This window comes from Hypomesus nipponensis, chromosome 17 (assembly GCF_054491055.1).
Source record: "Hypomesus nipponensis isolate SF chromosome 17, ASM5449105v1, whole genome shotgun sequence".
NCBI lineage: Eukaryota > Metazoa > Chordata > Actinopteri > Osmeriformes > Osmeridae > Hypomesus > Hypomesus nipponensis.
The window spans coordinates 18,355,563-18,379,642 of NC_140377.1; the positions used below are offsets into that span (position 1 = coordinate 18,355,563).

Here is a 24,080-nt window from a genome sequence, read left to right on the forward strand (position 1 = left end):
AACTCCCAAGTGCCTTGTAACCTGGATACGGTGATCTATCCTGCCCCGCTCCCCCTCAAGTATCTACCCCAGCACCCGTTATCCTTAGCGACCAGCACCGAGACTCCTCCACAGATGACAGGAAGTGACAGCACAACAGTGACTCTGTGGCTACCTGGGCAGTGTGACCTTTCCCATGCATGTGTGGCTGCCTCAGATAAACACAACAGCCTGTCACAAAGAACGAGGTGCTGGTGAAGTTTTGTGTTCCGTGGGCACAGGGGAAGAAGGTTCCCCTGGGTTCTGCGGCCCTGGACCAGGGGGTTCTCCAGGAGGTGGTGAACGACAGAGGTGCTTGTGTTGCTCCGAAGCCTCCATGTTTGATCGAGCTCTTCGTACTTTCATAGCTCCAGGATGAGTAAACAAATGCCCATCTGTTTGGCGTCCACCTCCTCTCACTCTCTCTCTCTCTTTCTCTCTCTCTCTCTCTCTCTCTCTCTCTCTCTCTCTCTCTCTCTCTCTCTCTCTCTCTCTCTCTCTCTCTCTCTCTCTGTAGTATAGATTTGCCAGAATGATATCTCACTGTCCAGGATGGAGGGTGATTGGAGCTGACAACACAATGGCTTTGTCCCAACTGACATGACGTCTCCTGGGGGTTAGTCTACCGTACAAACCTCTCTGACAGCTGGCAAACACACTAGCAGAGAGGTTGTGTGTGTGTGTGTGTGACCAGTAGCGGGGTGAGCGGGAGAGTTAGGAGGGGATGGGGTTGAAAAGAAGAAGACCAATAAAATCGGTAGGATTCTGAAATCAACAAGGGCTTACTGAGTGGAACCCGGTTGCGAAAGAGAGAATGAGTCATCGGCCTGCTAATCAGCACTCAGAACCAGCCCAGTGGACGACACACACAGACGACACGATCAACGACGAGACGCACAAAGAAAACGGGGCCATAAAAACCAGCGGGAGATCGCTGAAGTTGTCCACGTCCCCTTAGCCATCGACATGGATGATTGGTATAAAAGATGGCAGCCCGAGGCAGCCTTCTCTCCCTCGCTCTCCTCTTTGTCTCCCTCCGGAACGGCTCAGACTGTCACCTCCGTCTTGCTGTTGGTGGGCAGCCCCTTGTGTTTGGGGTGCATGTGGGGGGAGTGTCCGTATCCAAGCGGCTGGGAGAAGAGCTCAGGCAGCGTCTCGATGCTGAACTGCCGCTTGTTGGAGTATGCCTGGCGCCGGCTGTTCTGTTGGTGCAGCTGTTGGTGCTGTTGGTGCTGTTGGTGCTGTTGGTGCTGTTGATGCTGTTGGTGCTGTTGGTGCTGTTGGTGCTGCTGGTGCTGCTGGTGGTGTTGGTGGTGCTGCTGCTGCTGGGAAGGCAGGATGTGGGCAGTCGGATGCTGGATGTGGCTCTTACTGGGGTCCCAGGCTTTGAAGGCCGAACTGGAGGTGAGCGGGTGGGTGTTGGTCTTGGAGATCTTAGGCTTGGGGATCTGGCCGGCGTTGATGGTGATGGCCAATGGGGCGTGGATGTCCGGGGGAGGGAGGAAGGGCTTGTCCTTGGGGTGGAAAGCGATTGGCTGGAAGGTGGGCGGTGACTGGCGGTGGGTGTAGTCCACCATCGGGTAGCTTTTATAGTAATCTCTGGCTGCTGTGTCTGCAGAGAGAGAGAGAGAGAGAGAGAGAGAGAGAGAGAGAGAGAGAGAGAGAGAGAGAGAGAGAGAGAGAGAGAGAGAGAGAGAGAGAGAAAGAGAGAGAGAGGGGGAGAAGATTAATTAACTTTTTAATCAAATTTGACATATAACCAATTAATTCCTTGATATGCAAAGCCATACCAGTCCGTGGTGGTATATTATTGTTCTAATGGGCCACAGTCTCAGACAGTTACCTCTGTAATAGTAGCCCTTTGACTTTAAAAAGGAAAATGAAGGTGACCCCAGTCTGTTGCCTTTGGCTTCCACTCACAGAACACACACACATACACACTCACAACTCCAATCTCGGCCTCCCAGCCAACCTGTCAGGTAAACTTTGAACAAAATGAAAGTAGAACAGACAGAATGTGCAGCAGTGCCTGGAGGGGCTTGTTTCACCATGAAGGTGTGTAAGTGTATCTTGGCAAAGCGTGAGTGTGTTTGTGTGCGTGTGCGTGTTCATTTTTCCCTACCCTCATATTTGAGGGTTCAAACCTTTCATCGTCATAGTTGAATGAAAGGAGAAGACAAGAGAGAGAGAGAGGGAGGGAGAGACAAAGAGAGTGAAAAGGAGAGAGAGAAAGGGATAGAGAGAGAGAGAGAGAGAGAGAGAGAGAGAGAGAGAGAGAGAGAGAGAGAGAGAGAGGCAAAGAGAGAAAAAGGAGAGAAAAGGGAAAGAGAATGGAAGAACAGCAGCAGCAGCAACGGGCGCATAAGCGGGAGTTTTGAGTGGGGTAAAAATAGAGCGGGTTGGAAGTGTCGTGTCGGATTAGTGGCAGGGCCCTGAGAGCTGCTGTATAGAGCTGCTGGGTGAGGTCAGCGCCGGAAGCCCCACAGCCCTCAGACACTAACAACCTTGCGCACATCACTGTTTTGTCATTTTTGCCTTTCTTTCAACAACAACAACAAATGTACGAGGAGAAAAATCATGGAAAACACACACTCCTGCTTGTTGTTCTTCCTCTCTCTCTCTCTCTCTCTCTCTCTCTCCCTCTCTCCCTCTCTCTCTCTCTCTCTATCCCTCTCTCCCTCTCTCCCTCCCTCCCTCCCTCCCTCTCTCTCTCTCTCTCTCTCTCTCTCTCTCTCTCTCTCTCTCTCTCTCTCTCTCTCTCTCTCTCTCTCTCTCTCTCTCTCTGTCTCTCTTTCTCTCTGTCTGTCTCTCTCTCTCTCTCTCTCTCTCTCTCTCTCTGTCTCTCTCTCTCTTCTCTCCTCCCACCCCCTGCCCCACCCCACTCTCTCTTTCTCTCTGTGTCTCCCTTAATTTCAGCTCCCTGGTCCCTTCTTTCAAAAATCAATGATGTTAGCAGTGGAATGACAGAGAGCAGACACATCTGATGACAGCCTCTTTGGGTGTGTGTGTGTGTGTGTGTGTGTGTGTGTGTGTGTGTATGTGTGAGAGAGAGTGTGTGTGTGAGGTAAGTTTGTTGACATGTGTAACCTACATGTTGCTGTACACGCATATACAGTAAGAGCACAAGGCTTTACTGTTGTGAACCTACAAAGCACACAGTCTGCCAGGCAAGTTGATTATATTATTATTTGTAGTAATTGAGGACTCTGCTTGCCTATTGGTTACCGACAGAGGAGATGTGAAAATGTAATGTGAAAGGTGTTCATCAGTGACGTGAATAAGCCACGTTCTCCTTCACTTGAAGTACTCTCAGGACACACACAAACCTTCGACAATGTTACAACCTAGTAATACAAGTAGTGTTGGGATGCTAAGGGAAAACTATGACGGAATGTCTGGTGGTTTTGTGTTTTATGAAAACGTTTCTTTTGACCCCGTGCATCGGTACTGGTGTAGCTTATGTGTCTCCGCTGCTAATATTTATGAGAACTAACTACACACACAAAGACAGCCGTGTTCAACAGCCCAATCCAAAGAAAGTCATATTTTATGCAAATTCTTTTTTGTCGGAAGGCATTCGTCGTCTATTATGTCGATAATGACCGCGCAAAGCAACGGCGGTAGGCTTTCTTGCTCGTTGGCATGTGCCAAATTCTGCAGTGCTGCCAGGACGACGGTAACAGGACTGTTGCCAGCTCTCCAATACACAACACGAGCCATACTTCACGTTCTCCAGGTTGTGAAAGAAAAGCGGAAAAAGCCTCGCGATTCCCGACCGGCCCCACTATAGGAATCCTGTCAAACGCTTGAGTCGGAGAATAGCGGCGGCGGCGTCTGGCGGGTGTCTCGTCATTCATAATCGGCTGGAGAGACATTTTCATTGATTTTCCGTTGTTTGTAGGGTAAGCAGGTTGGAACGGATGGCCGTGTTTGAAATGATCCTGTGAGGAAGGGGAAGTGGGGGGATGTGATCACATCATGATGGTGCAGGCCAGTAGAGCTAGAGCAATGGCTTCAGTCTCGGTCTCAGTCTGGCTTCAGTCTCAGTCTCTGCCAGGGAAAGGAGCACTCCTGGGCTTGGATTTCCGACTCCAGTCTCCATGGAGAGATACCAATGGGGAGGGCCCTCTTACAAGACAGAGAAAAAGACTAAACCCAGTAACGCCCGTGAAGCGAACTATTCAACAATATCGACGTAGGCGCAACGATGCTAATGGCCCCGGCACTGACAGTTTGCACTGTAGTGACCTCGGAGGCGGTGACGTCGTCGTGACGGCCGGTGATTTCTCCCGGGCCCCGCCCTGGGTGGCACAGGAAGCGTGGTGGCGAGCGGGCATATGCGCCGGCAGCGGGGGTCTCTGCCCTCTCTGTCCATTTTTCTCGCCCTCTCCATCACGTTCCCCCTCCCTCCCTCCTCCGCTCTACCCCTTTGCTCCCAGGCGGAGGCCCCTCGAGTCGTTAGGGTTTAATTAAGATATAGGCTCTTGGACAGCCAAGTCCAAAGGCCTGCTGGTACACCTGGCAGAGGTAGACTGGCACGGGCTCCAGAACCTTCTGAACTGCTCTCTGTCCTCCTCATGACTTTGCGCACACAGCCAGAGGAGGAGGATAAACCAGTAGGTTGTTTATTGCGCTGCTAGAGGGCGGAAATCACGTGTGAAGAGATGATAGGAGTGAGTCCTTAATCCTGAATTGTGTGTGTGTATGTGGGGGGGGGGGGGGGGGGGTGTATGAGGATGTAGGTGTGTGTGTGTTGCAGGGGTTGTGAGTGGGGGGAGTGCGTGTGGGTAGGTGTGGGGGTGTATGAGGGTGTATATGGGAGGGGGGTAAGGGGGGGGGTGTGAGGGGGTGTTTCATCCATTTGTTCTCGACTGCGTCAGTAGTTTTGGGCCATCCTGTGCGTCAACCTGTTTTCTCTACTCGTCCTGCCATCTGCGCGCATTTCATTACGAGTGTGCTGTCAATGTGTGTGGGTGTCTGTGTATGCACGCCCGTGTCCCCGGGACCATACGGCTGTCCGCCCCGTTCACGAGAGAGCAAGTGAAAAAAAAAAAACGAGAGGGAAACGAGACAAAGAGAGAGAGAGACAGATAGACAAACACAGAGAGAGAGAGACAAAGAGAGAGAGAGACAGATAGACAAACACAGAGAGAGAGAGAGAGAGAGACAGAGAGACAGAGAGACAAAGAGACAGAGAGACAGAGAAAAAGAGAGAGAGAGAGACAGAGAGAAAGAGAGACAGAGAGACAGAGAGACAGAGAGAAAGAGAAAGAGAGAGACAGAGAGACAGAGAGAAAGAGAGGTAGAGAGAAATAGAGAGAGAGACAGAGAGAAAGAGAGAGAGAGATGCAAAGAAAGAGAACTAAAGAGCAACCTTGCCCCGAAGATCAGTGGAGAGGCAGGGTGTAAATAAGGAAGCAGGCGGTGCGAGGCCTCGGTGCTCCCCCGGCCAGGAGGCGTGTCCTGGTCAAGGGCCTGAGGAGGGAGCGCCCCACTGTGCAGCGCCGTCGGACCCTGGCATCCACCACAACACGGCAACTCACACTTGGTGCTGCGCGTGCATGTGCCATGGACTGTCTGGGTGTTGTGTGAGTCTGCGTGTACCGTGCAGTAATACATGTTGCTGTGTGTGTGTGTTTGCAATGTATATGCAAAGCCCTTTATGTGTGTAGTGTGAGTCTGTGTGCGCTGTGTAATAAAATACGTTTGTGTGTCTGTGCGCAGTGTATATGTCGTATACCGTGCGTGTGTTGTGCGTGAGTCGGCGCGTGCTCTGTAATAATATATTGTGCGTGCGCGCTAGGGTATACATGCGTGCACAATGACTGTGCGTGTTTGCGTGTAAGTGGAGCATGCGGGGCAGCCGGCTTTGAAAATGAAACACCCAGCTCAATTAAAATGTAACACTTTGAAGGACCAAGTCGTATTGTCATGGATGGCTCCAGCGAGGGCTCCTTCTGCTGAGGCGTTTCACCGAGACCCTCATCGAACAGCAGGGATGTGACAGGAAACAAAGAGCGCCTGCTTCCCGTGCCGATGGAACTGGTCTCTCAAGCGTTTGACTGTGTCGATCCAATGCCAACCTACTCCGAACCGCTTGGCACCCTTCTATTGAAGGTCCCCGAGGTGCAATCGGCCTATTTTATTCGGCGAGCCGAATGATAAGACGAGCTCTACTCCATTTCCCGGCGTTTGAGCTCGGACTGTTGCAGCCAGAGCTCGGGAGACGGATTGTGTATGGCCACACGCACCGTGCTCCATGTGTGGATGTACATGTGTGGCGCTGTCAGTCAGCGCTGGACACAGTGTCCTTGTCAATCCGGAGTGATGAGCTGATGCAGTGTGTGTGTGTGTGTGTGTGGGGGGGGGGGGGGCATGTCTGCGGATGTGTGTGAGCATGTGTGTGTCGGCAAGTGTATGCATGTACAGCATGTGTGTGTGTGTATGTGTGCGGGTTTGTGTATTTGTGTGCCTGTGTGTGTGTGTAGGTGTGCAGATTTGTGTATTTGTGTGTGCCTGTGTGTATGTGTGTGTGCCTGTGTGTGTGTGTAGCCAGTGGGGTAGCTAAGGGACTGAGCCACCTCTCCCTGTTGTCTCTACTCACTACAGACCTGTCCAGACACATACTGTCATTCAGCAATGAGCGCTGTCCGGCACCATTGTTCCTGCCTGTGTTTCAGCTGCTACCAGCTCTGTGCGTGTGACAGTGTGTGTGCTTGTTCCTGTGTGTTTCAGAGACTCAGAGAGGAAGAGAGAGAGTATTAATAGTAGTGGTTGAATCAACGTTTTTTTATTTTTTCATTCTTCTACTTTCAGCGGGTTGGTTGTGTTTGGAACTGGTGGGGGAACCTTTTCTTTGTTAATTAAAGATTCCCTTTTAACGCAAAAAGTGCCTATTGTAGAGTAAAGTTTAGCTAGACATTTTTGTTTTAAGGAAGTTTATACATGGATGCCAGGAACCAAGTTGAATTGGTTAAGGTCACTCAGAAATGATACCAACCCATCCAGGCCATAGAATGGCTAGCTTCTCGGTGGTGAAGCTGGCTGAAGGGGTGTTTATGAAAGGTTGTCAGTTGTGGGAGCGAGTCAAAGGGCATGAGATGAAATTCCAGACAGCGACTTCCTGTGCGAGACGTACGTCATGGTAGGATCAAGACGGCTCATCCTGGCTGACTCTGCAGACATAACTAATCTACCTTCAGATCTGTCTGTGGATGTGACGGTCCTAGCGGTACTCCAGTGTGTGACGGTGGTTGTGGTATGTTTTCCGCGTTGGTGTGTGTTGGTGTTTGCTTACCCACTGCCTTGAGGGAAGTGTACTTGTTAAAGCCCAGGCCCAGGTTGTTGTGAGGGTGGGACAGCGCCATCGCTGGGCCCAGAGGTGACAGCGCAGCATTGTTCAGGTGGTTGTGGTCTGAGAGGGGAGGAGAAGCAGGGAGAGGTGGGGGGAGGGGGAGGAAAACAGGGACGGGCAAGGGAGGGGCAGAGTAGGAGAGAAGAAGGGGGGAGAGAGAGAAGAGGAGAGAAAGGGGGAGCGAAAGGGGGAGAGCGAGGGGGAGGGAGCGAGGGAGGGAGGGAGGGAGGGAGGGAGGGAGGGAGGGAGGGAGGGAGGGAGGGAGGGAGGGAGGGAGGGAGGGAGGGAGGGAGGGAGGGAGGGAGGGAGGGAGGGAGGGAGGGAGGGAGGGAGGGAGGGAGGGAGGGGAAAGAGGTTAAAGAGATCAAACAAAAGTGGACAGAACTGTCATTCACTCCCAAGCAATAAAGGGAAGAGGACTCGGGGCACATTTAGTGACCTTCTGGAGCATCGTGTGTGCGTGTTTGTTTTATCTGTGGTGTGTCTCTATTTTCGTTCTCGTCAACAGCAGCTTACAAGAAACAATACAGCGACACGGTCACAGAGAGGTGCCCTTGGAGGGGGTTTAAATACTCAAACCCCCTCCCCCAAACACACGCACACACACACAGCCCAATCAGTTACAAGAACTCATCCTCTGGACATTAAACACTCTCTGTCCCAGGGCAATTTACACAGAGGTCACAGGCGTAGCACAGCAGCACATTCTCACGCTGCTGTAGCTAGCCCTGTGTCACTGCTGCCTTGCCCTGCTCCGTCTGTGCTGTACAGCACTGTGTCAAGGTCACAGCAGTCATTACCAGAGAGTCCTGGTCTGAACCCTGCCAACCCAACCCCCTCATCACTACCATCGCCCCCGCCATGCCCCGCCCCCCGCGGGGTCAACCGGAGTGAGGGGTTAACGTGGTCTCGTCTGGGGTCGGGACAGTCACGGACATCCCTTTCACTGGCACGCGACATATTGTACTCGACACACGCACACACGGATGCAAACACACGCGAGCGCAACACACACCGCCAGCATGTCGTGGCAGCGCTGCGTTGGGAGCAAGCTAGACCCCTCTTCCTGTGCGCCCAGAGGGAGCACAGCTGCATGGATTGTTTTGATACACAAACACACATGCATGCAGTGTGTCATCGACGTGCCGAGGAAACCCAGCCTAATGTGTTGCCGTCCCGCCCGCAGGGCGCCGTCTGGGGGTCAGAGGTCGGGGGCAGGTTGAGGGTCATGGGCGGGGTTTCATCACGCTCGCTCATGCAAAGCTCTCTGCAGATGATGAGTCAATACCGCGCGCAGCCTTCAAAAAGATGGGTTTATCCGTTTACTCGGGGAAGGTAACCTGCAGACACACGTACACACACCTGCACACACACGCACACGCTGGTAGAAAACTGCCAAGAGAGCCGAACCACAAATATCAATGTCCCTGTACACTGTCCTTTTCTCCAATGGCAAATAAACTTGAGATTGGAATAGACCCAGAATCGAAAGACCCAGCAAACAATCCCAGCAAGATGACCGAGTGATGAGCTACAATAGTGAATCCACTATTCATGTACACTCAACATCAACACGTTTACACCAGCTTGTGCTTCTGAGAGCCCAGTCAGAGGAACACGACACCCTCTGAGCCGAAGTGACAGACAGAGGCTCGCTCTGGGCCGCTCTGCTCAGCACTGCTCTGAACACACACACACACACACACCAAGCCTGCCATCTCTGGTACTCTCCCCCAACCAATAGGCCGAGGTAATACTGGCTCCCCGGCCAATGGGAAGAGCACATGTTGACATGAAGAGAGCCACATGTGTCGGTGTGTCTGGCAGTTTGCCCAAGTGTGGGAAGCAGAGGAGGCTGAAATCGTTTTTTCAGGGGTGCGTCTCTGCCTACTGGAAAATTGCTGAGTCAAAATTGTTCAGACGTTCGTCACAGCCATCTTGTCAAATCAAAGAGATGAGAAGGAGGCTTGGTCCATGGTTACATCAGCAATTAACTTCTGTTATCCATCTACAGGAGTCTCCCCAAGCCTCAATTCTTCAGCACTGCCCCTACAATAGCTGCTCTCAGACTTTCTCCCCTTCAGCTCTCAGCTTTAATTGTTCCCTGTGTGACCACCACAACAATAACAACAACAAGAACAGCAACTACAAAGATAAAAAGTGTCTCTGGTGTTGGACATCAAAGATTCTAAAAAGGGTCGGCGATAATCACGAGCGTCCCAAAAAATGCAGATGACGAGGAGTTATTTCATCCACGGATTGGGGGGGGGGGGGGCAGGGGGGCAGGGGGGCATGGGGGGGAGGCAGGGGCGGCAACTGTTGACATAAATAAATACGTTTCCGAAGTCATCCCTTTCTGCTGTGAGAAAAGAAGGAGGGAGGGTTGAGGCGAGGAGTGGAATGGCTCCAGAGTTGACCGATTGAATTAGAAATGGCGCTTCACATCCCTGTGTAATTGATATGTGATCACGATGCATGCTGAGTGCAGAGCACCGAGTGCTGAGTGCGTGCGGAAAATTGACGGGCTTTCGTGCAACAGTTCACCACCGCTAACGTCACTGTGACACCAGCACTCATTCGCCCGCATTGACTCTCTTTCTCTCGTGCGCTTTCTTTTTCTCTCTGTCGTTTTACCCCGGCTCTCTCATAAGTTGCATGTGTTGGATATTCCCCACCATCTCAAGCAAGGTCCTTGCCTCTATTCCCCTTTCTCTATGACTGCTCCCTCACCCTAACTCTACCTCCCAGCCCACCCCTCACCGTGGCTTTGTCAGGATGCCAAAAACTGGCTTCATAAATCCCGTTCTCGCTAAACATCAGTGGAAAGAACAAATGGAGAGGTGGAGAGTTACAGAGGTAACATCAACTAATTCCATCGATGAAATGAACCCTGGCTGGTGTCCAGTTTCACCCCAGGGACAGGATAGACCATGTGTCCAGGCCATGATATGGAACAGGACAGGCGGCAGGAGGCTGGAGACGAGGGGCAGTAGGCTGGGTGCTGGGGGCTGTGGTCTGGGGGCAACTGGGCGGTAGTACTGGTGTGCATTTCTTCTCTTCTCTCTGGCCCCTGTCAAGTGCGCCCCATTATATTCAGACGATGTTGTTGTTTTTTGTGGGGTTTTTATACCCGTCTCCCCTGTGTGGTACATAGCTGGTGGAACATAGACTGGTGAACTGATGAAGTCTCTAAGGCCTGCATGTTGATAAGCTTCACAACATGCATTTGTTAGTTTGAGAGCGAAAGAGAAAGATCAAGAAAAGGCAGCCTGTGAGAGAAAGAGAGAGAAAACGAACGAAAGAGAGAGACAGAGATAGAGAGACAGAGATAGACACAGAAAGAAAGAGAAAGAAACGGAAATAGAGAAAGAGTGAATTAGAGAGGAGAGGCACGAGAAAGACACAGTAGATGTGTGTGTGTGTGTCCTGAACATATATTTGGAATGGAGGCAAGGAGGTGGGAAGGTAGGCAGGGAGAGAGGCAGAGAGACAGGCAGGCAGGCAAGCAGACAGGCAGGCAGAGAGACAGGGCTGAGCTGGTGTGCAGAGTGCTGCTGGGTGATGGCCTAATTCAGCAGGGCTCAACATCAAAGGCCCCCAGTGCTGCAAGGCCTTCAGCTGGGTAGCTTGTGACACTGCGGGGGCGGGGGGGAGGCAGGGGGGAGGCAGGGGGGAGGCGGGTGGGGCGGGGGGGAGGCAGGGGGGGGGGGGGGGCTACTGGATCTACAACAGCACCAGTGCAGCAGTGTCAGAAGTGATTATAGTGTCCATGTAAAACACTGATACTGCAGATCCAGACCCCTGAAAGAGATGAGGACAGAGCAACGAGGGGGAGAGAAAGAGACATTCACAAAGAGGGAGAGAGAGAGAGAGACAAAGAGGGAAATAAAATAGCAAAATGTGATAACAAAAAGTGTAAGGGGGTAGAGAGGGTAGGAGAGAGAGAGAGGTGGAGTGGGGGAGGATGTTTGGGAAAGAGCTCCAGCAAAGGAAAGACATCTGTCACTGACAGTCTGTTCTGAAGCACAGGGGGGGGCAGGGGGCAGGGGGGCAGGGGGGAGCGACTCCAAATGCACGCATAGTACGCATCGCTTAAACGCTCTTTCTCATTCTCTCTCCCTCTCCCACCCCCCTCCCTCCCTATCCATCTCACTTTCACTCTTTTCATCTCCTCCCTCCCTGCTTCTTTTTCTCCCCTACGCTGCACCTCCATATATCTCTCATCTGTCTTTGGGCTTTTTCCACATTCTCCCCCGCTCTCTCTCTTTTCCGCCACCCCCCTCTGCCCTTCTCTCCGCCATGTCTTTCTCTTCCATCCACCGATGTGTCTCTCTCCCTCTCTCTCCCTCTCTCTCTCTCTCTCTCTCTCTCTCTCTCTCTCTCTCTCTCTCTCTCTCTCTCTCTCTCTCTCTCTCTCTCTCTCTCTCTCTCTCTCTCTCTCTCTCTCTCTCTCTCTCTCTCTCTCTGTCTCTCTATCTCTGTCTCTCTCTCCCCCTCTTCCTCTCTTTCCCTCTCTCTCTCTGCGTCTGTCTCCCCGCTCTGCCTCCAGTGCAGTTTGGTGCAGTAAGCTGATTAGGCCTGAGAAGCCTTCTCATGCACTCACACTGCAGATTAGAACACCTAGCCGTGGACGCCAGAGCACGGAGAACATTACCCTGCCCCACCTGCCCTGCCTCGCACACACACACACACACACACACACACACACACTGTGCCTCACAATCACGCACACAGACACACACACATTGTCTGACACTGATGCCCCCAGACACGCACACGTTGCCTCATACTCACACACACTGTATGTCACACACACCTTGCCTCACATACACACAAACACACACACACAAACACACACAAGCACACGTGTTTCTATCATTAGACTCTGTACTCTGGCATGACTCATTTAAACAGCCGCAAATCCACTGTAGCTAAGGCTTGGCAGCTGAAATGAGCTCTCCCAATTAAAACATGTGAAGATGCAGCTCCTCTCAGTGCTAAGTACCCTGCCTGCCTGCTTGCCAACCTGTCTACTTGTCTGTTTGCCTGCCTGCTTATCTTCCTGTCTGCCTGCATACCTGCCTGCCTACCTACCTGCCTACCTACCTACCTACCTACCTACCTACCTACCTACCTACCTACCTACCTACCTACCTACCTACCTACCAACCTGCCCGCCTGCCTGCCTGCCTGCCTGCCTGCCTGCCCCCCCCTACCACCGCCCCCCCTCTACCTGGGATGAGGAGCTCAGCCAGGACAAAGGCTTTGCTGTGGTCAGCCCTTCACAGCCTGGAGATTTAGAGGCAAGAGTGTATCCCTGCCTTTGTTTGACACACACACACACACACACAAACACACACATACACACACAATGCTGAATTATGGTCCATTAAAGTCAATTCCCCCTCAGTGCACCATCGCTCACCAGCGAGCCAAGAGTCATCAATGTTGAGCTGTGCTGAGGGAACTCTATGTACTATTGACTGTATGATGGTTGACATTTACACACTCCACTTCATACACACACACTTTTCCCCACACAAAGACAGCTTAAGTTTTACACAACTATTACAAAGCAACACAAAACCAGTCCGTTACACAATAAAAGCTCCTTCCACAAAACAAACACGTCTGTTTGTGTCGAGATGCTTCCCAAACCCAAATCCTTGAGTATGTGTGGAGTTCTGCATGAACAAGCACCAAGCACAGTACTCTAGAAACTTTCATTACATTTGTAAAATTCTCCCTGGAATCAGCTTCTAGACTGTGTCTGTCCCTTCACATCCATAACTCACCCTGACACTCCACCACAGTCCCAACCTCGGGACTGTGGCGTCTCAACAGACGCTTTTGAACTGCAAAATACATTCATTATTCAGTGGAGGTAATTGTATTGTACAATTCTCTTAAACCCTCCTCACAGACTTTACCTGCTGTGAGTTCAAACCTCACGTTACGCAACAGCCCATTATGTGGTGCCACCAATTAGCAAGGCTAAATCTTTAATGGGAGTTTCAGAAATCATATTTGAAGTTCTGGGATACTGACACGAGATGCTTGCTGCTAAAGGGCCTAATAGCACTTTTGTTAGCATGTGGAATGTGTTTAATTAAAGTTTTCGTCTCTCTCTCTCTCTGGTTGGCAATGTCTTTCTGACACCTACCCTGAGAATTGACACCTTAGATAGGAATGCTTGTACCAGAGTTACTCAGTCTGCAGAACGGGTTTGTATAACCCTGGAATGACCCCGAGAGAACACTTACACCGACACGGAATTAGCCTTTGTAGAGTATGTCAGAGACACCTCAGGTTGTTTGCCTCCTAAGCACTGGTATATCTCCATCCACATCCTTACACCACGACCACTCGTCCTCCACGTTTGTCTATCGATCTGAACTACAAGTGTGGTTTACATGGTCGGGTTTCCAAAGCGTGAGCAAAGACGCAGGACATGGCGAGTGGTCCAACCACTCACTCTTTCAACCTGGAGTTCACCGGTTTATGGTGGAATTTCTCACAAAGATGCCCCACAGGTTCAATTAGACATAGACAGCGATGACCAGGGGTCTATCTAAGGGGAAAACGCAGGGTTTTTCAACTGCAAAGCTCCAGAGAGAACCGCGTTCACCAACATGGCCTTGTGTACTCAGCACAGACGTGACCGAGGGGCCTGGATGAAACACGCTCCTATGGGCAGTAAGGAGTGTTACAGAGAGAAAGGGGGAAATGAAAACATTTAAAAGAGAGAGAGATAAATACAAAAAGAGAGAGGCAAGACAACTCCGAGCCCCCCCCGCTCCTCGTCCCACCATCCCATTTCCTAATCTTCCTGAAGTTGTACAAGCAAGAACCGTGGAGCAATCCATCCATTATGCATGACTTCACACAGGAAGAAAGAGCAGTGAGGATGCATATTAATTTCTCTATTAAATATTACTGGGGAGGACTTTGATGCGGGCGGGAGCAAGAAGCACCCTCGGATGAAAGAGGAGGGGTCGTCTGGTGCGGAGGGGCTCTTATGCAACGACAAGAACGTGACAAAGATGCCGATGATGAGGACGAGGACGATGAGGATGAGGCCAGGGATGAGGCTAGAGATGAGGCCAAAACCAGGTTCCCAAATGTGTTGGTTCTGCCCGGGCACTGAGCCAGCTGGTAATCCAATCAGCTGTGAGGACTGAGCTAATTAGCGAAGCTGCTCGATTGGAATCAGCTGGCTCGGCACAGGTGTGGAACCAACACACGGTGACACTTCTACTGTCCAACCTGAACTTGCCACCTCGGCACACAACAGCCAGTCCTGGTGATAATTACATGAGGAACGTCAATACGGAATGGATTCAAAGGTGTCAAAATAAATCGGACACTAATTGGTCTCAACTGTAAACCTCAGACCCAGTCAGTTCAGATGGTCTGAGAGTGTTGGATGTGATGTGATGTCAGTAAAGAGCCGTCGCCTCCCAGCCCCCCCCTGGCCTGCCTCACCACAGAGGTAGGGACCATTGGCTGTGATGTAATTTGATGGTTAAGCGGGGATGACAGTGATATGACTATGTGTGTGTGTGTGTGTGTGTGTGTATGGTAGGATACTGAGAGTTGAGTGTTGTTTAGTTTTCTCTCGTTGCCCCCTGCTTGTTAGTAAGGGCCTCTCCTGCTACCGGCTATGATCCCTCCACAGCAGTTATGTCACTGCCACAGACATGTATTTACTGTACGTGCACACACACACACACACACACACACACACAACATGCTGCTGATTCTCTTACTTTGTGTTGCTGTGTATCTCTTCAGTTATACATGTACAATACAGTCACTGTGTGTGTGTTTATGTGTGTGTGTCTATATGTGTGTTAGTGTGTGTGTGTGTGTGTGTGTGTGGGTGTGAATGTGCTGTAGCTGTCTCTGTGTGCAGGTACTCATGCAGGCCCGTGTGACTGGTGTATGTAAGGTATTGCGTGTTTGACAGTGAAGTTCACCTTTTCCCACCGCTGTGCATGCCCCAACCCCAGCCCCAGCCTCAACCCCAACCCCAACCCCAACCCCAACCCCAACCCCAACCCCAGCCCCAACCCCAGCCCCAGCCCCAACCCCAGCCCCAGCCCCAACCCCAACCCCAACCCCAACCCCAGCCCCAACCCCAGCCCCAGCCCCAACCCCAGCCCCAGCCCCAACCCCAGCCCCTGCCCCAACCCCAGCCCCTGCCCCAGCCTCAGCCCCAGCCTCAGCCCCAGCCCCAGCCCCAGCCCCAACCCCAGCCTCAGCCCCAACCCCAGCCTCAGCCCCTGCCCCAGCCTCAGCCCCAACCCCAACCCCAACCCCAGCCCCAGCCCCAACCCCAGCCCCAACCCCAACCCCAACCCCAGCCCCTGGCCCAACCCCAGCCCCTGCCCCAGCCTCAGCCCCAGCCTCAGCCCCAGCCCCAACCCCAGCCCCTGGCCCAACCCCAGCCCCTGCCCCAGCCCCAGCCTCAGCCCCAACCCCAGCCCCAGCCCCAACCCCAGCCCCAGCCCCAACCCCAACCCCAGCCCCTGCCCCAGCCCCAGCCTCAGCCCCACGCTGCCTGCTTCATTTCTGCAGCCCCACAGAAGAATGTGATTGCACAGGCAACGTGCCGTGTTCAAGTCTCAGATGAGACGAGAGGCACAAGTACGCCTTCCGTCATGCTATCCCCTCGTGTGTGTGTGTGTGTGTGTGTGTGTGTATGTGTGTGTGTGTGTGTGTGTGTGCAGAAAGCTCACACGATAAGATCATCTGTATTCACAGCAGTCCGGGTAGGGCTCAGCGCAGGGACATCACTACCTTTACCACCTCATCTTCTTCCCCACATCCAGGATATTTAAACATGGCGTGGATCTTGCGTCCTTTTTGTTAGGTATGTTCTAAATGGCATAGCATAACAATGTCTGGAAATAGCCTTTCAGGATGATGGTGGATGTTTCCCATTAAGAAAAGGGAAGCTTTTTTCCTTGTGACGCGAGGGATCAAGGGAAGGGGATTTTTCCCGTCAAACACATTTCTTTCTCCCTGTCTTTTTCTCACATGCAGTATGTGTGCGTGCACAAACATACACCGACACACACATGCAAAATTGTACACATATACAATACAGTCTTGTAGTCAGAGAGCGTGCGCAAACCCCCACCATTGCTAACTGTGATTGATGAAGTGCAGACACATTAACAGACAGCCCCAGTCTTTTGACCTTCAAATCACCCTCATCTTTCTCTTTCTCTCTGGACTGTCTCTCTCCCACTCTCCCTCTCCCACTCTCCCTCTCCCACTCTCTCTCTCTCTCTCTCTCTCTCTCTCTGTCTCTCTCTCTCTCTCTCTCTCTCTCTCTCTCTCTCTCTCTCTCTCTCTCCCACTCTCCCTCTACCTCACTCCCTCTTTCTCTCTCGACTCCCCCCCCCTCTCTCTCTCTCTCTTTTCCACTCTGCCCCTCCCCATTTCTGTTATTGACTTGGTATGATCTGGCTAGAGCTTGATTTGTATGGTGCCGTAGTGGGTCACTAAGCCAGGGGAACCTAGGGAAAAGGGGGTGTTGGGGCGAGGGAGGTGTGTGTGTGTGTGTGTGGGGGCGGGGCGGGGCTGGGGGGTAACTGAAGGGGGGTAGGGGGGGCTTAATGAGCTCCCACGCAGATTTGTAATTGGCTGTTATACCACACTGTTCAATCCTCCATTGTCTTGGGAGAGGAGGAGGGAGGGGTTGTGAGAGAAAGGGGGAGAGAGAGAGAGAGAGAGAGAGAGAGAGAGAGAGAGAGAGAGAGAGAGAGAGAGAGAGAGAGAGAGGAATAACAATGGAGAGAGGGAGGCACTCCACGAGAGAAAGGTGTAATGGCATGAGATGAAATGAATTGGTTTAGGGGACGCGGGAGAGAGAGAGACATTGACAGTGACAGAGAGAGAGGCATTGGATAGAAGAAGAATAAGAGACCAGATGGCTAAGAGACATGTTTAAAAAAGGAGAGGAAGAAGAGGAAGACTGAGAGAAACATACATATCACAGCATCCAGCTGCTCTCCTGTCACAGTGGATAAAGATCATTCTCTTTCCACGTCTCCTTCCCCCCTGTTGGAGTGCTTGCCACTCTCTCCTCTCCACTCCTCTACTCCCCTCTCCCCTCCTTTTCACTCATCTACTTTCTCCTCCTCCCTTCTCCCCTCCTTTTCTCTCCTCCCCTCCACTCCTTTCCCCTCCGCTCTGCTCCAGTCCTCCCTTTTTCCCTTTTCTCTACGTGTTCCTTCTTTTCCATCCTTTGTTCAACATCTCTTCCTATCTCTGTTTCTCCCTTTCCCCCTCTTCCTCCCTCCCTCTCCAAATCCCCCCACTCCACCCTGTCCCTTCCCTGTCCTCCCTCCCCCTCCCCCCTCTCCACCTTCCCTCCCCCTCCCTCCCTTGCCTCCCTCTCCTCCCTCTCCACCCTCCCTCCCTCCCTCCCCATCCCCTTCTCCTCCCTCCCCTCCCTCCCTCTCCCAAGGCCCTTATTTGTGGGCTCTGTCACACCTGGGCTGCTGCAGCGTCTCTGCCTCCTCATCGAGACGTGCGTTCGCTCCGTCTCCAGATAATCACGCTTGTTCTCCTGATCAGCGTGGCGTCACAAACGCACCCTTACCGCTGCTGGAGCTGTTAGTTTAACACACGTTCACCTGCTCTTACGAATCCCTTTTCGGATTGTAGGACAGCACGGAGGGGTGCTTTAGAAAATGCACCTGCTTTATTGTTCATCTGGCGATCATGTCGATGAGTCAAGACTCGATACCGATGGGAAGGTTTTGTTTTCAGTGCTACTGCGTCTGATTAGCAACAGCCGTGTGACTTCATAGGCCAAGGTCATGTTGGCTGACATTTGTTAATCAGTGATTCACCTCTTTATTGACGAAAGCAGTACAGATGGAGTGTACCGCTCGAGGGTCCGTTTGCTAAATGCGTGCGCGCGCACGCAAACATGAATACAGTTAACGCGTGTCTGAAGTCGAGAGCCGTTGAATCCAATCCCAGTTCTATCACGCGGATCCCTCACGCACACATACACAAAATCTGACGAGGAATCTCGACCAGCCTACAGTTTACAAGTCTACCACATTCAATGACATGAAAATGGTAATGTTGTGCCTATATAGGATCTCATAAACACACACACACACACACACACACACAGCTACTAGACAGATTGATATGTCACCCTTTACCATGCTTGACATTTCCCTCACTCTGTACCCATCACATGTAAGCTGTCCAGTGACATTTAATCTGCCAAGGAGGTAGTAAAGGCCCGCTGATATAGATAGAGGGGGGAGGGGAGAGGAGAAGTTGGAGAATTGAAGTTGAAAAGGTTGAAAGGTGCCAGTTTCCCCCCCCCCCCCCGAGACTGAAAAAAGGGATATCCATTTCTGTCATCCGCATTTCCCTAAACATCCTATATGAATATGCCCCCTCCCCCCACACACACCTCATCCTGGGCGTCCATTCCACCTCCATTTCACCCAGCAGTCTCGACTTTTTTCCCTCCAAATTCTATTTCCCCTGCCTGTCCTCATCTTTCTCACTATATTTCTATTTTCCTCCCAATTTTGCTCCCTTAGTCCCACTTTGTTTCTCACCTCCTTTTGTCACCTCATCAGAACCCTCCTCTCTCTCTCTCTCTCTCTCTCTCTCTCTCTCTCCCTCTCCCTCTCCCTCTCCCTCTCCCTCTCTCTCTCTCTCTCTCTCTCTCTCTCTCTCTCTCTCTCTCTCTCTCTCTCTCACACCTTTCCGCCTTCCCTCCTTCCCCCCCCGCCTGACACTTCATCTACTCATGTTGATCTCTTTCTTTGTTCTCTCACTCTCTTCCTCTCTCTCTCTCTCTCTCTCTCTCTCTCTCTCTCTCTCTCTCTCTCTCTCTCTTTCTCTCTCTCTGTCTCTCTCGCCCTGTCGCTCAGACTCTCTCTCACACAGTCTCGTTCTCTCTCTCTCTGTCTCTCTCAGCCTCTCTCCCTCTCGCTTGTTCTTTCTAATGCCCCATTTCCTCCCTCCCCTTCCTCCCTTTCCCTCTCCTTTGAGAGGGTGCGTGATTGAGATGCCACATTTGATGACGTGCCATGTGGTTATAGCTCCTCCCTCCCTCCTCCCTCCTAACTCTTGCCACCTCCCTCCCTCCTCCTCTCTCCCCCCTGCTCCCACTTCCTCGCTCCCTCCTCCTCTCTCCTCCCTCCTCAGACAGGCCCCTCTTTGATCCCCCATAATGCAGCCTGATCTCTGCATCAGCGTCAACTCTCTGCTGCCGCTCCTACAGGCACTGCGTCGCCAAGATCAATACCTCCGGCACTGGGGAGTTCTCTCTCTATCATTCCCTCCCTCCCTCCCTCCTTCCCTCCCTCCCTCCCTCCCTCCCTCCCTCCCTCCCTCCCTCCCTCCCTCCCTCCGTCTCGCCCTCACTGTCTGTCTGTCTCTTTCTCTCTCCCACTCAAGCACCATCTCCTAAACACGTGTACTGGTTCTGTTTTTGAGGACTGTAGAGTTTCAAGCCTCTCTCTCCCACTCCCCCCCTCTCTCTTTCCAGTAGTGCAGCAGTAACAGAGACTTGTGGGAGTACAGGAACTCTGTATTTGTTTAAGCACTGTGTCAATCATTTACCTGGCCTCGTGTTGACTCTCTTCTCTCCTCTCCTGTTCACCCTCCCCTCGCCACTCCTCTACTCTTCTCTCCCCTCTCCTCCCCTCTCCTCCCTTTTCCTTGCCTTTCCTCTCCTTTTCCCTCTCCTCCTCTCTCCCCTCTCCTCCCTTTTCCTTGCCTTTCCTTTCCTCTCCTTTTCCCTCTCCTCTCCTCTTCTCTCCCCTCCTCTCTTTTCCTTCCCTCTCCTCTCCTCTCTGTCACCACTGGCTCTGCTGTTGGCTGCTCCTGTATGTTCTCCCATGTACACCTGTCACGTTCTCACTCTTAACAAGAACACCTGAAGGATCCAGGTAGGACTAAGCCTAAGTTTTAGGGTTGAAAATTAGTTTGGCGTTCTCCGGCTGCTCCCGTAGCGTAGATATGGGATGCCATTTCAGATCTGCAGCGCGTGTGTGTTTGACCTTCACACACGCGCTAGAGGTCGTCAACCAAAGATCTCTGTTTCTCTTTTGTGAGAATCTCCTCTCATGCAGCAAGCTAGAGTGGTTTCATATGATTGGACTTTAGTCATGTTGAGTAACGAGAGATTGGACGAAGGCCTGCCCAGTCTCGTCGACCCAAAGCACAACATCTGAGACTATCATACTGTGCGAGAGAGAGAGAGAGAGAGAGAGAGAGAGAGAGAGAGAGAGAGAGAGAGAGAGAGAGAGAGAGAGAGGAAGTTTCCTTAGCGGAAACAGGAGTGAGGTACAGCACGTCCTTTCTGGGGTGACGGTCAACGGCACCGGATACAGCGGGCGTGGTGACTTTGAGGGACGTTTTCATCCCTTCAGCTCTGCCGGGCCAACGAAATAACGCAGTGGTATTTAACAAGTGTTTAACTCCATGTGCACACAGTACTTGACCCGGGTCTTAGGCTGGGACAGTAAGCTCTGAGGCTCAGAGGGAGGCCGTGTGCGCGTCCCTGCTCCTGTCAGCTCATCAATGAGAGGGTTAGGTCTCATTATGACGGAATGAGAGAGCCCGAATGGAGCCCGAGCCGCTCTCGGTCGCCCACAAGCCCTTGTATCAGCGTCCGGACAGCCGGGGCTAATCCCACTCGTTTAATGTATAGCCACGCACGCATCTCCCTTGCTGGGGAGCTCAGTCCCGGCCTAGCTGCGCTATCTGCCGCGCCGCAGCGACCAAATCCCTCACCACCACATCCCCACCCACCCCTCCCTCCCTCTCCTTCCTCCACCCGTCCCCATCGCCGCCCCTGTCTTCTCTCTCACGCTAAGTACCCAACTATACCGCTACGTACCATCTCTCCACCCCCCCCCATCCCGCACACACACACACACACACCACTACACCCTCGCTCAGCTTTTTTTAAGGGCATGCTATAGAACTGTGCCGATCCATAACTGTTGAGCTGCACAGAGTGGTTAGTGTGGGGGGGAGTGAAGGATGGAGGGGAGGGAGGGAGGGAGGGAGGGAGGGAGGGAGGGAGGGAGGGAGGGAGGGAGGGAGGGAGGGAGGGAGGGAGGGAGGGAGGGAGGGAGGGAGGGAGGGAGGGAGGGAGGGAGGGAGGGAGGGAGGGAGGGAGAGGGGAGATGGAGGGAGGGAGGGAGGGAGGGAGGAGGGAGGGAGAGGGGAGATGGAGGGCAGGAGGTGAGGAGGGAGGGAGGGAGGGAGAGGGGAGATGGAGGGCAGGAGGTGAGGAGGGAGGGAGGGAGGGAGGGGAGAGCGGTGGGGGGAAGGGAAGAGGCAGAGGGAGGGACAAGAGGGGGAGGAGTAGGAGCGGAATGAGAAGAGTAGAAGGGAGGGAGGCAGGGAGGCAGGGAGGCAGGCAGGCAGGGAGGCAGGGAGGCAGGGAGGCAGGCAGGCAGGCAGGGAGGGAGGGAGGCAGGGAGGCAGGCAGGCAGGGAGGGAGGCAGGGAGGGAGGCAGGGAGGCAAGGAGGCAGGGAGGCAGGGAGGCAGGGAGGCAGGGAGGCAGGGAGGGAGGGAGGGAGGGAGGCAGGGAGGGAGGGAGGGAGGCAGGGAGGCAAGGAGGCAGGGAGGCAGGGAGGGAGGGAGGGAGGGAGGGAGGGAGGGAGGGAGGGAGGGAGGGAGGGAGGGAGGGAGGGAGGGAGGGAGGGAGGGAGGGAGGGAGGCAGGCAGGCAGGCAGGCAGGCAGGCAGGCAGGGAGGGAGGGAGGGAGGGAGGGAGGGAGGGAGGGAGGGAGGGAGGGAGGGAGGGAGGGAGGGAGGGAGGGAGGGAGGGAGGGAGGGAGGCAGGGAGGCAGGGAGGCAGGGAGGCAGGGAGGCAGGGAGGCAGGGTGGTGGGTGGCGGGTGGAGAGCGGCGAGGCTGCCGAGACGTTGTTTGTCTTGATTGTACGGCTCCTGTCTGCATCCTCCTCCCCACGCCAGGACAGATCCACACCAGTGGCTCCAGCCAGGGAGAGCTCGTCCTTCAAATGACTGATTGAAAGAACCCCAACGTGGGATCAATTCCATCTAAACCCCTCCCCCCTTCCCTCTTATCAACGGTCCATTGAGGCAGCTCTGCTAGTGGCAGAGTAGCAGGGCAGCGAACCCCAGACTCATTGGGATCCCCAGCTCCAGCCCCATTCTAGTCCCAAACCCCAGCCCCAGCCCTAACCCCAGCCCCAGTCCCAGCCTCATCCTAATCCCCTCCTCAGCCTCTGAAAGGCCAGGCAGACACCAGCCCCCAGAACAGCTCTGGGATCTGGCCCGGTTTCATTTGACTGTTGCTCCAGAGCCCTGTGGATGGACCAGACATGATAATAATAATCCTGTAATTCTCTGTCTCTGTCTCGAGCACCAATCCACTCTCTCATGACTTCCCAGACTCTGACTGGAACTGGGGTAGGGGGGGGGGGGGGCTGTCTGGGGGGGGGGGGGTAGCTGTTTAGAGATAGCCGTGGGGGGGCTGAGGGGGAGAGTTAGGATAGGGGAAGAAAGAAGGAGAGAGGGCGGAGGACAGGAGTGATGAAGGGAGACACTAGAGGGGAGCGGTGTTCCTTCTGTAGCATTCTGAAGATGGCTGGGAGAGTTGGAAAGGAGGCAGAAGAAGAAGAAGAAGAAGAAGAAGAGGAAGAAGAAGAAGAGGAAGCGGAAGAAGCGGAAGAAGAAGAGGAAGAAGAAGAAGAAGAAGAAGAAGAAGCGGAAGAAGAAGAGGAAGAAGAAGAAGAAGAAGAAGAAGAAGAAGAAGAGGAAGAAGAAGAAGAAGAAGAGGAAGAAGAAGAAGAGGAAGAAGAAGAAGAGGAAGAAGAAGAAGAGGAAGAAGAGGAAGAAAAAGCGGAAGAAGAAGAAGAAGAAGAAAGAGATGAGAGGAGATCTATGAATACAGCTGGCGGGGGAGATGAGGGGGAGGCAGGAGGGGGAGGCAGGAGGCAGGAGGGGGAGGCAGGAGGCGGAGGCAGGAGGGGGAGGCAGGAGGGAGAGGCAGGAGGGGGAGGCAGGAGGGAGAGGCAGGAGGGGGAGACAGGAGGGGGAGACAGGAGGGGGAGGCAGGAGGGAGAGGCAGGAGGCGGAGGCAGGAGGGGGAGGCAGGAGGGGGAGGCAGGAGGCGGAGGCGAGGGTGGGTCTGTGTACAGCCAGCTGTAGGGGTCGTTGGAAAGGCATTTGCGACGGAGCGCCGCGATCAAACATTTCCTGGCTCCTTCAGTCGCACGCGCACGCACACGCAGACACATCTCAACACAGCGACAACAAGAACAACACGCTATTAACAGAGGGGGATGGAGGCCAGGGTAGACGTCACTCAGACAAACACTGATGCGGCCTGACATATTCTCATGCTGGTGGATCTGACAGAGAACTCTGAGTAGACTTGCGTGCCTGCAAACACACAACGTGTGAATGAACACTGACATCCACATATATATAACATGTGTTGCTAACACCGAGCCGGGGCACCCAGATTGCAGAAGACACACACTGTACATGAGTGTCTATGTGCATAATGTATAGGCAGTGTGTCTGTTATTCCCACTGCCTACAGCCATACTGTGGGACCTCTCTCTCTCCCACTTTCTCTCTCTGTCTTACTCATTCTCATACTCTCTTTCTCTCTCTTTAACTCCCTCCTCTCTCTCTCTCTCTCTCTCTCTCTCTCTCTCTCTCTGT

General features: G+C 53.1%; 1 protein-coding gene across 1 annotated transcript in view; it reads right to left on the bottom strand.

The window, feature by feature from the left end:
- Positions 1-1,064: 1,064 nt before the first annotated feature.
- Positions 1,065-24,080, bottom strand: part of LOC146253805 (protein shisa-8) — a 47,100-nt gene continuing 24,084 nt past the window's right edge. Inside the window, exons 3-4 of the mRNA XM_084678589.1 lie at positions 7,316-7,432; positions 1,065-1,630 (exon numbers count right to left, since the gene is read on the bottom strand). Coding sequence (XP_084534715.1) covers positions 1,065-1,630; positions 7,316-7,432 — 683 coding nt within the window. The remainder of the gene's footprint in view (positions 1,631-7,315; positions 7,433-24,080) is intronic.